At 43.6% G+C, this 12,302-nt stretch overlaps 2 protein-coding genes across 4 annotated transcripts in view; one reads left to right on the top strand and one right to left on the bottom strand.

The window, feature by feature from the left end:
* The window catches only part of COX17 (cytochrome c oxidase copper chaperone COX17), a 329,935-nt gene that overhangs the window by 41,444 nt on the left and 276,189 nt on the right, over positions 1 to 12,302 (bottom strand). The window lies entirely within an intron of this gene.
* CFAP44 (cilia and flagella associated protein 44) overlaps positions 1 to 12,302 on the top strand; it is a 108,380-nt gene that overhangs the window by 36,048 nt on the left and 60,030 nt on the right. For all 3 annotated transcript variants that reach the window (XM_073577027.1, XM_073577026.1, XM_073577028.1), the window contains exons 25-29: positions 385 to 562; positions 769 to 1,263; positions 3,152 to 3,355; positions 3,442 to 3,637; positions 11,426 to 11,539. In XM_073577027.1, coding sequence (XP_073433128.1) covers positions 385 to 562; positions 769 to 1,263; positions 3,152 to 3,355; positions 3,442 to 3,637; positions 11,426 to 11,539 — 1,187 coding nt within the window. The remainder of the gene's footprint in view (positions 1 to 384; positions 563 to 768; positions 1,264 to 3,151; positions 3,356 to 3,441; positions 3,638 to 11,425; positions 11,540 to 12,302) is intronic.

The following is a 12,302-nucleotide window of genomic DNA, read 5'->3' as shown; positions in this document are numbered from 1 at the left end:
CACACACCGCAGAGTATAATGTATCCGAGATCACCGCACACACCGCAGAGTATAATGTATCCGGGATCACCGCACACACCGCAGAGTATAATGTATCCGGGATCACCGCACACACCGCAGAGTATAATGTATCCGGGATCACCGCACACACCGCAGAGTATAATGTATCCGGGATCACCGCAGACACCGCAGAGTATAATGTATCCGGGATCACCGCACACACCGCAGAGTATAATGTATCCGGGATCACCGCACACACCGCAGAGTATAATGTATCCGGGATCACCGCACACACCGCAGAGTATAATGTATCCGGGATCACCGCAGACACCTCAGAGTATAATGTATCCGGGATCACCGCACACACCGCTGATTTATTCCCAGGTACAAGACTAAGCCCAGCGAGGACTATGAAGACCCCGATGATGTTGTGGCCATTAAAAATGCCAAAGAGAACATGGGAGACTTCAAGTTGAAAACCGCAAAGGATTACAGTGTCCCGGAACACCTGCGAATAAATGCCGAGCGGAAGAGGAATGAGCTGGCGCTGCTGGAGAGCATGGTACGACGGGATACAGCACAGGCAGATAACGCTGGGTGAGGCATAGAAGCAGAGCGCAGGCATCTCCTGATGACCATAGCCTTTAGAGCAGGCGGAGGATCGCTGTGCTATTGATTAATACTGATCAGTATGGGGTTATTGGTCCTTGTACAGGAGATGCTGGATTACTGTCAGCTCCATGTAACCCTGACTTGTGTCTTATATAGATACATGAGCATAAATCATCCATGAACCGCTCCATCATGAAGCTCCGCGATCTCAAGGTAGAAACCATAGAGAATATGAAGATCTTGGTCCGAGAAGTGAGAGTCATCCAGCAATCACTGGACCCCGCCAAACACCTCCCCATCCCCCGGGTGCCATCACTGCTACCTGATGAGACCCCCGAGAAGAGGTTCCAATACGACAGCGAGACGCTCCGCATATTCCAGCTGGAGCAAGAGACCCAGGTCCAGGCACGGCCGGCAGCGGAGGAAGGAGGCTTTGGCGGATTTGCCAGTTTTGGAGAAAAACAGCCAACAGCAGCGAAACAATCGGAGTTACATTCCAGGCCATCGACCACAAGCACCGTGAGATCGCACCGCGTGGCATCTTCCCAGAGAGGCCACGTCCAAAGTACGGCACTGTCTGACCTGGAGAAAGAGGCCGTGCACAGAGAGGAAATCAAGAATTTATACGTACAGGAAAACCTTCTCAAACAGGTACGAGACAGAAAGATGGAGGCAGGAAACAGGAGCGATGGAGTAAACTCGGGCGTAGCACGGGCCATCTGTCGAAATATGGGGCCGCCGCAATCACCAGTATTTGGAGTAGCACATCTGCCCTAATGCACAGGAAATGGTGTAGAAAGCGGCATCGGTTACATTAAGAACTGCAACATTTGTAGGATTAAGTACAACCGGTCACATCTGCATAAAGGATTGAGTCACTTAGGATTTTACATGATATATCTTACCTGTATTATACTCCAGAGCTGCAATCGCAGTTCTTCTGCTTGTTTCTTCATAAAAACTTGGGTCACTTTGTAAATATTTTACTTCAGAGCTGCAATCACAGTTCTGCTGCTTATTGCTACATAAATAGTTGGGACACTTTGTAAATATTTTACTTAGCAATATTATACTCCAGAGCTGCACTCACAGTTCTGCTTATTGCTATATAAATAGTTGGGTAACGTTGTAAATATTTTACTTAGCAATATTATACTCCAGAGCTGCAATCACAGTTCTGCTTATTGCTATATAAATAGTTGTATAACGATGTAAATATTTTACTTAGCAATATTATACTCCAGAGCTGCACTCACAGTTCTGCTTATTGCTATATAAATAGTTGGGTAACGTTGTAAATATTTTACTTAGCAATATTATACTCCAGAGCTGCAATCACAGTTCTGCTTATTGCTATATAAATAGTTGTATAACGATGTAAATATTTTACTTAGCAATATTATACTCCAGAGCTGCACTCACAGTTCTGCTTATTGCTATATAAATAGTTGGGTAACATTGTAAATATTTTACTTAGCAATATTATACTCCAGAGCTACACTCACAGTTCTGCTTATTGCTATATAAATAGTTGGGTAACGTTGTAAATATTTTACTTAGCAATATTATACTCCAGAGCTGCAATCACAGTTCTGCTTATTGCTATATAAATAGTTGTATAACGATGTAAATATTTTACTTAGCAATATTATACTCCAGAGCTGCACTCACAGTTCTGCTTATTGCTATATAAATAGTTGGGTAACGTTGTAAATATTTTACTTAGCAATATTATACTCCAGAGCTGCAATCACAGTTCTGCTTATTGCTATATAAATAGTTGTATAACGATGTAAATATTTTACTTAGCAATATTATACTCCAGAGCTGCACTCACAGTTCTGCTTATTGCTATATAAATAGTTGGGTAACATTGTAAATATTTTACTTAGCAATATTATACTCCAGAGCTGCACTCACAGTTCTGCTTATTGCTATATAAATAGTTGGGTAACGTTGTAAATATTTTACTTAGCAATATTATACTCCAGAGCTGCACTCACAGTTCTGCTTATTGCTATATAAATAGTTGTATAACGATGTAAATATTTTACTTAGCAATATTATACTCCAGAGCTGCACTCACAGTTCTGCTTATTGCTATATAAATAGTTGGGTAACGTTGTAAATATTTTACTTAGCAATATTTTACTCCAGAGCTGCAATCACAGTTCTGCTTATTGCTATATAAATAGTTGGGTAACAATGTAAATGTTTTACTTAGCAAAATTATACTCCAGGGCTGCAATCACAGTTACTGGAAGCAGCAAGTTTGTCGACATCATTTTTCACCTTTCCTGATCTCCAATAATAGCTGGGGTAATTCGTTTTCCATAAATCAGATGACTGTACCTGGTTGGTGTAAAAATTAGAATTTCTGGCATAAAAATTGCAATAGCAAGATATGCGCAGACACTGAACAAGCAGGGATTGCTGAGAGACTTTAGCAGTGAAGCTTCAGAATTGTGATTGCAGCTCTGGAGTGCAATAAAACAGGGTATATGTTTCTGTACTCTCACTCACTGCACCGTTATTCCAGGTGACCAAACTGGCCATCGATTTTGACGCCGAGCTCCGCATTGTGCGACACAAGAAGATGCAGCTGGACGTGCAGATGAAGATGGCCGACCTGCGGCACATCACACTTTTTGAAGAACTTCTCTTGCTGAAGGATTTTGAGAAGCGGGAGGACATCCTGCAGGAGAAAGTCAGTGACCGGATCGCTGAGTTGGATGAAATGAAGGTACGTCAGTGAGCGTCAGGCCCAGAGGGACGTCCATTCAGGGAGCAGCCAAACAGCGGAGAATTATTTTATGTTTTTTCTTGCAGAGGAAGTCGGAGGATTTTATGCAGCAGTTAGAGACCAAAAGGAAGGAAGTGGTGAAGCTGCAGGAGAAGGAGAAGGCTCTGCACGCTGCCTTCCAGACCTCGCTGGGAGAGGGCAACAAATTTGCCACATTTCTCACCAAAGTCTTCAAGAAGAAGATCAAGCGGGTAAAGAAGAAGGAGGCGCGCGGAGATGAAGGTCGGTGGCCAGCTTGTGTCTCCTGTTCTTCTTACGAGTATCAGAACTAGTGAAAAGAATAATGGATGAACATAGTTTTTTTTTATCAATTTTATAGATTAATACACTAAATACCACCCAGCTTCACTACACAGTAAAGAATGGCATCCTACAGTCTCCATAGAACATGTGCCACTCTGTGCTCAACCTGTACTAAGCAAACAGTACTGCTATCATAACGTACATTAATGATGCCGATGTACTATATACATAACTAGTGCCACCATACGGTACTCATAAATACTGCTGTTATACTGTAGACATTTTAGTGACACCACACCGTACTCATAATTATGCTGTAAGGCTGTGTGCACACGCTGCGGATTTTGCTGCGGTTCCGCAGTGGATTTGGCCGCTGCGGACCCGCAGCAGTTTCTGCTGCGGTGTACAGTACCATGATTCCCTATGGGAATCAAAACCCGCAATGCAGACGGTGCGGAATTTTCAGCGCGGATTATCTGCGGTTTTCAATCCGCAGAAAGAATTGACATGTCAATTCTTTCTGCGGATTCTCCTGCGGTTTGCCATCTCCTCCATTTGAGGAGATGGAAAACCGCAGGGCAAAACCGCAGAGCAATCCGCAGGTAAAACCGCAGGTCTTTTGACCTGCGGTTTCACCTGCGGATTTTACAAAATCCGCGCGGATGAATCCGCACCTAATCCGCAGCGTGTGCACACAGCCTTATACTGTATACATTAATAGTGTGTGCCACCTATGCAGTGTTCCTAAATAATGCTGTTATACTGTATATATAATTAGTACCACCATACTGTGCTCATAATGAATGCTGTTATACCGTACTCATAACTAGTTTCACCATACAGTATTCATGAATAATTGTTATACCGTACACATACTGTAACTAGTACCACCATACTGTGCTCATAATGAATGCTGTTATACCGTACTCATAACTAGTTTCACCATACAGTATTCATGAATAATTATGTTATACCGTACACATACTGTAACTAGTACCACCATACTGTACTCATAAATGATGCTGTTATACTTTACACATAACTAGTGCCACCATACAGTATTCATAAATAATGCTGTTATACTGTATACATAACTAATGACACCATACAGTACTGTTAATTAATGATGCTATACTGTATACATAACTAGAGCCACCTTACAATACTGATAAATAATGCTGTTATACTGTATACATAATTAGAGCTGTCATACTGTATTCATAAATAATGCTGGTATACTGTATACATAACTAATGACACCATACATTATTCATAAATAATGCTGTTATACTGTATACATAACTAGAGCTGTCATACAGTATTCTGTAATGAATGGGTCACCGAAGAGGAAAACAAGACCAAGCCAAGTCACAAAATCAGAGAGGTTTGTAACTACGCGGATTGCAGACCTCTGATCCTAACCACACAACTAACAGCAGCCGTGGAGCGTACCTACGATGATTCTAGACACCTCGTCACAGCCGGAGGACTAAATAAGCTTAAAGCAAGAAAAGGGGAAATCTAAACTGCCCCAGAGCAGACCCCAAAGGAAAAGACAGCCTCCAAACATGTATTGACGGTGAGACAAGATGAAAACACAAACACAGGCAGGAAAATAGGCTGAACAAACGATGGGGCCCACACTAGCTAGAAAGGACAGGAAAGGAAAGATACTGTCTGCAATCACGCCAAAAAACCCTGAAAAATTTCCAACACTTCTAATAGCAAAAAATACCCTGAAGTCTCTAGACTTCTCCCACTATATCAGCACTCTGGCACATTCTGAGAACAGAGCAAAAAGCGGCCAATCTAATAAGGGACAAAAAGCAAACTGGCACATACAATGACATAAGAGAGGAAATTCAGCACAGCCCCAGCCGGGGCTGGCTGACCACACAAAAAAAAAGCTGAATAGACCAAACCAAATCAAATGTGAACATTAGCAAAGACAACTTAGCTTGAGAAGGCAGGAACTGAGCTGGAAACTAAGACCTCAGGAGGCAGGAAAAAAATCACCAGCATGGGAATAGGGAGTCGACTGTCTTAAATCCAGTCTGAGACTCCAGATGTCCAATCCTCTTCCTCATTATCAGGTGGCAGGTCTCTGTTAATTAGATCAGCTTCACTACCTCCTGCCACCACCAGAGGGAGCCCGGAAAGAGAACTCACAACTCCTCTGTCAGAACAACCAGCTCCCTCACCAGAAACCAGAGGCAGACCAGAAAATGAGTTCACAACAGTACCCCCCCCCCCTTGAGGAGGGGTCACCGAACCCTCATCCACGCCACCAGGCCGATCAGGATGGGCCCGGTGAAAAGCACGAACCAATCTATTGGCATGAATGTCAGAGGCAGAGACCCAAGAATTATCCTCCTGGCCATAACCCTTCCATTTGACCAAATACTGGAGACTCCGTTTAGCCAAACGAGAATCCAATATTTTCTCTACCTCATATTCCACATTGCCTTCAACCAATACAGGGTCAGGAGGCACCGCCACAGGAACTACTGGCTCAACAAACCTCTTAAACAAAGATTTGTGGTTATACCTTATGGATCTTAAACGTAACTGGAAGAGCCAATTGAAAAGAAACAGGATTAAGAATCTCCAAAATCCTGTAAGGTCCAATAAATCTTGGCTTGAACTTTGGAGACGCAACCTTCATAGAGATATTCATTGAGGACAACCAAACCATATCACCCACTTTAAACCGGGGACCAATGGTCTTATGCCGGCTGGCAAACCGCTGGGCCTTTTCCTGAGAGAGTGACAACTTATCCACCACTTGGTCCCAAATCTGCTGCATTCTCTCTACCACAGTGTGCTCACCTGGGCAGGCTGAAGATTCTACTTGCCCTGAAGAAAATCGAGGATGAAACCCAAAGATACAGAAAAAGGGCGACATCAAAGTGGCAGAATTAGCTCTATTGTTTAGCGCGAATTCGTCCAAGGGCAAAATGAGACCCAGTCATCCTGATCAGCAGATATAAAACATCTCAAATAGGACTCCAAAGTCTGGTTTGTTCTCTCAGTCTGCCCATTGGTCTGAGGATGAAACGCAGAGGAGAAAGATAACTGAATCCCCAGATTGGAACAAAAGGCTTTCCAGTATCTGGAAACAAACTGGACTCCTCTGTCCGACACAATGTTCTCAGGAATCCCATGCAACTGAACCACCTGTTGTAAAAACAAGGGCACCAACTCTGAGGAAGATGGCAACTTTGGGAGTGGTACAAGATGGACCATCTTAGAAAATCTATCACAAATCACCCAGATAACAGTCATTCTCTGAGAGACAGGAAGATCAGAAATAAAATCCATTGAGATATGGGTCCATGGCCTCTTGGGCACTGGCAGGGGCATCAACAACCCACTAGAACGAAACAGGGTTTAGACCGAGAACAAGTCCCACAGGACTGCACAAAATTCCTGACATCACGAGATAAGGCAGGCCACCAAAAAGACCGACTCACCAAGTCTCTGGTACCAAAAATACCTGGATGACCAGCCAATGCAGAGAAATGAACTTCAGACATCACTCTCTTCCTCCACTGGTCAGGAACATACAATTTTCCCATAGTACAACGCTCAGGTTTATCCTCCTGAAATTCCTCCAGGGTGTGTCTCAAATCGGGCAAAATTGCAGAAAGAACTACCCCCTCAACCAAGGATGGTAGTAGGCCCGGTCACAATAAGAGAATCAGCAAAGAAACTCCTAGAAAAGGGCATCTGCCTTAACATTCTTAGTGCCAGGAAGAAAAGAGACCACAAAATTAAAATTCGTGAAAAACAAGGCCCACCTAGCCTGCCTTGGCCGACTGCAGATAAATCAAATTCTTGTGGTCGGTGAGTACCACAACTTGATGTCTAGCTCCCTCCAACCAATGTCTCCACTCTTCAAATGCCCATTTCATGGCCAACAATTCCAGATTCCCTACGTCATAGTTGCGTTCAGATGGGGAGAACTTTCGAGAAAAGAAGGCACAGGGATTCATTTTAGAAGTCACAGGATCTTTTTGGGACAAAACGGCTCCTGCACCAATCTCAGAAGCATCTACCTCCACCTAAAATGGAAGTGAGATATCAGGTTGCCGTAAAACCGGAGCAGAAGTGAATCTCCGCTTAAGCTCCTGAAATGCCGAGACAGCCTCTGGAGACCAATTCAGCACATCAGCGCCCTTCCTGGTCAGATCAGTCAGTGGTTTGACAATACCAGAAAAATTGCCTATAAATTTACGATAGAAATTAGCCAAACCCAAAAACTTCTGGAGAGCCTTCAAAGAAGTGGGCTGAACCCAATCATAAATGGCCTGTATCTTGGCCCGGTCCATTTCAATAGTCGACGGAGACAAAATAAATCCCAAAAATGAAATCCTCTGTACACCAAAGAGGCATTTCGATCCCTGAACAAACAGGGAATTCTCCCTCAAAATCCGGAACACAGTCCGGACATGTTCCACATGAGAATCCCAATCACTGGAAAAGATCAAATTATCGTCCAGATAGATGATCAAAAACTTATCCACAAAGTCCCGGAAAATATCATTCATAAAGGATTGGATGACAGAAGGGGCATTAGTGAGCCCAAAAGGCATCACCAGGTACTCAAAATGTCCCTCCTGAGTATTAAACGCCGTCTTCCATTCATCCGTGCTTGATGCAAGTAAGATTATACGCCCCCCTGAGGTCAAACTTAGTAAACCAACAGGCACTTTTAACTCTGGAGAATAAATCAGACATCAGGGGTAACGGGTACTGATGTTTAACCGTCATCTTGTTAAGGGAACGATAGTCAGTACAAGGTCTTAATGAACCATCTTTCTTGGCCACAAAAAAAACCCAGCACCTAAAGGTAAAGAGGATGGTCTAATATGACCCTTCTCCAACTTCTCCTTAATATAGGATCGCATAGCATCATGTTCGGGTACTGATAAGTTCAAAAGCCGACCCTTGGGAAATTTACACCCAGGCATCAACTCAATTGCACAGTCATAACTCCTATGAGGAGGCAAAGATGCAGACTTACTCTCACTAAATACATCAGAAAAATCGGCCAGATAATCAGGAATATCATGAGACTGAGGAGAGGTGGAGAAAACAGGAGTGTCACTAAGAACACAGTGACAACCCCAACTCACCACAGACACAGATTTCCAGTCCAGTACTGGATTATGAGTTTGCAACCAGGGAAAACCCAGAACAATAGTATCATGCAAATTGTGCAGCACCAAAAATTTACTATTTTCTTGGTGGTCTGGGCGACGGCGACCCGCATTATCACCTGGGACCAAAACTGAGGTGTATTCTCCACCAAAGGAGTAGCATCAATACCCCTTAAAGGAATAGGCATCTGCAGAGGTATCATGGGAAAACCACAACGTTTAGCAAAGTCCAAATCCATCAGATTCAAAGCTGCTCCTGAATCTACAAAAGCCTTAGCGGAAAATGTGGATAAGGAGCAGATCAGAGTAATTGCCAAAAGAAACTTTGGCTGTACACTGCCCACAGCAAATGTGTGTGCAAATAGTTTCTCTCGTTTAGGGCAGACAGAAATAGTATGAGAGGCGTCTCGATAGAAAAAACACAGCTTATTACGCTTTCTAAACTCTTGATGTTGCGCCCTAGACAAAACCCTATCACATTGCATGGGTTCAGACGTTTGTTCAAAAGGCGGCAACGCCTCTCGTGTAGTTTTACGTTCACGTAAACGCCAATCAACTTGAATGGCTATTGACATAGAATCATCAAGACCAGAGGGAACAGGAAATCCCACCATCATATCTTTTACGGTCTCTGATAAACCCTTCTGAAAGAAAGCTGCCAATGCCCCATCATTCCATGTAGTAAAGACCGCCCACTTTCGGAATTTGACAGTATAACTCTGCAGAATCCTGACCCTGGTTCAATGCCAATAGGGTTTTCTCAGCTTGATCAATAGCATTAGGTTCATCATACAACAACCCCAAGGCTTGAAAAAATGCGTCCACATTAGTCAGAATAGGATTTTCAGGTGTCAGAGAAAAAGCCCAATCCTGGGTATCGCCGCGCAGCAAGGAGATGACAATTTTAACCTGCTGCACAGAGCTCCCCGATGAGTTAGGCTTCAAGGCAAGAAATAATTTACAATTATTCTTAAAATTCAAAAATTTAGACCGATCCCCAGAAAACACATCAGGGATCTTTGGTTCGACAGCATGTGACTGAACGAGATAGGCGGAAATTCCCCGCACTTCAGCAGCGAGCTGCTCAACACGATCAGACAATTGCTTAATCTCCATTAAAGAAAACATCCTCCTACGGCCCCAGAGAAAAAGAGGAAAGAATACATATTAAAAAAAAAAAAATTCTGACACTTTTTTTTCCTTTTTTTTTTTTAACAATTCTTTCCTGCTTTTGAGTACCCTAGAATCTGCGGTATGGCTTTTGATCCTGTTATGAATGGGTCACCGAGGAGGAAAACAAGACCAAGCCAAGTCACAGAAAATCAGAGAGGTTGGTAACTACGCGGATTGTAGACCCCTGATCCTAACCACACAACTAACAGCAGCCTTGGAGCGCACCTGCGATGATTCTAGATGCCTCGTCACAGCCGGGGGACTAAATAAGCCTAAAGCAAGAGAAGGGGAAATCTAAAACTGCCCCAGAGCAGACCCCAAAGGAATAGACAGCCCCCACCCATGTATTGACGGTGAGACAAGGTGAAAACACGAACACAGGTAGGAAAATAGGCTGAGCAAACGATGGGGCCCAAACTAACTAGACAGGACAGGAAAGGAAAGACACTGTCTGCAATCATGCCAAAAAAACCCTGCAAAAGTGTCCAACACTTCTGATAGCAAAAAATACCCTGAAGTCACTAGACTTCTCCCACTATATCAGCACTCTGGCATATTCTGAGAACAGAGCAAAAAGAGGCCAATCTAATAAGGAACAAAAAGCAAACTGGCAAATACAGTGACATAAGAGTTGAAATTCAGCACAGCCCCAGCCGGGGCTGGCTGACCACACAAAAAACTGAATAGACCAAACCAAATCAAATGTGAACATTAGCAAAGACAACTTAGCTTGAGAAGGCAGGAACTGAGCTGGAAACTAAGACCTCAGGAGGCAGGAAAAAATCACCAGCATGGGAATAAGGAGTCGGCTGTCTTAAATCCAGTCTGAGACTCCAGTTGTCCAATCCTCTTCGTCATTATCAGGTGGCAGGTCTCTGTTAATTAGATCAGCTTCACTACCTCCTGCCACCACCAGAGGGAGCCCAGAAAGAGAACTCACAACTCCTCTGTCAGCACAACCAGCTCCCTCACCAGAAACCAGAGGCAGACCAGAAAATGAGTTCACAACAGTATTCATAAATAATGCTGTTATACTGTATACATAACTAGAGCTGTCATACAGTATTCATAAATAATGCTGTTATACTGTATACATAACTAGAGCCGTCATACAGTATTCATAAATAATGCTGTTATACTGTACTCATAGCTAGTGCCACCATACAGTACTGATAATGCTGTTATATTGTATACATAACTAATGCCACCATACAGTACTGATAAATAATACTGTTATACTGTACACAACTAATGGCACCATACAGTACTGATAAATAATGCTGATATACTGTACACATTACTAGTGCCACCATACAGTACACAAATGTTGCTGTAAAAATGTATACAGGTTGAATGGCACCAGACAGTGCACATAAATAACTATCTTACCATATGCACATATGAACCGATAATGATTCCTTTGTGTTTATAGAAGAGGAAGATGAGGACAGTGATGAAGATTCGGACGAGGAGTCCATGTATGAAAGTGACGAGGATGAGTCCGAGTCCGAAGAAGGCGTCTTCGATGATTCTGTGTGCCCGGACAGTGAGTGTGGTCTGGCGGGTTTTTACATGTATCTTGTGAAGGGGCTCACTGCCTGGGAACAGTCTCTCCCATGTGAACTGTGTCCATGACCCGCCGGCTGGCCACATTACCCTGAGCACTTACAGGAGAGCGCTGTGCTGCCAATGGGTTTATCTCAGGATTGCCCAGACTGGTACACTGTAACAAAACCTCATCTATGATCTGCCTTAGGCCGGATGCCCACGATCCGGAAGTGGCAGCTCTTTGGATGCAGTTCACGTTTGCTGCCGTCTATTGAACGCAGCTGACTCCACATGTGATCACTGAGCTGTGTGGATTCACCGCGTCCAGCACATTGTATTCATACTAAATATTGTGAGATTTTATTAGTTCGGGTAATTACGCAGCAAAACAAAATATATTCATAGTTTATATAGTTCACATTTTGGGAATAGGCGGATGCGCCGACATACATCTCCCCGATGCGATCCACGCAGATCAGGCCGGTCTTGTCCCGGATTGCGAGGCATGTGACAGTTATTGATTACGCGCACGATCCCGTCACTTGATGCTGAAAAGCCTTGTGACAGAACCTCCTCCAATCCCAGACGCCACATCACGTCGGATTCATCCCGTCCTTTACTCCCAGAATACTTTCTGATACATTTACCTTCCTCATTTGGGATCAAAATTAAACCCAATTTTAACCGATTTGTTTGGGTCACCAGACGCCCAAGGGTAATCTGTCACGTCCAAAAGAGGCAAGTGGAGTGGGATTACACGA

Source organism: Dendrobates tinctorius, unplaced genomic scaffold (genome assembly GCF_039654945.1).
Source record: "Dendrobates tinctorius isolate UK_male_01 unplaced genomic scaffold, ASM3965494v1 ptg000054l, whole genome shotgun sequence".
NCBI lineage: Eukaryota > Metazoa > Chordata > Amphibia > Anura > Dendrobatidae > Dendrobates > Dendrobates tinctorius.
The sequence above is the reverse complement of the archived record's forward strand: the minus strand, read 5'-3'. Positions and strand labels throughout refer to the sequence as shown.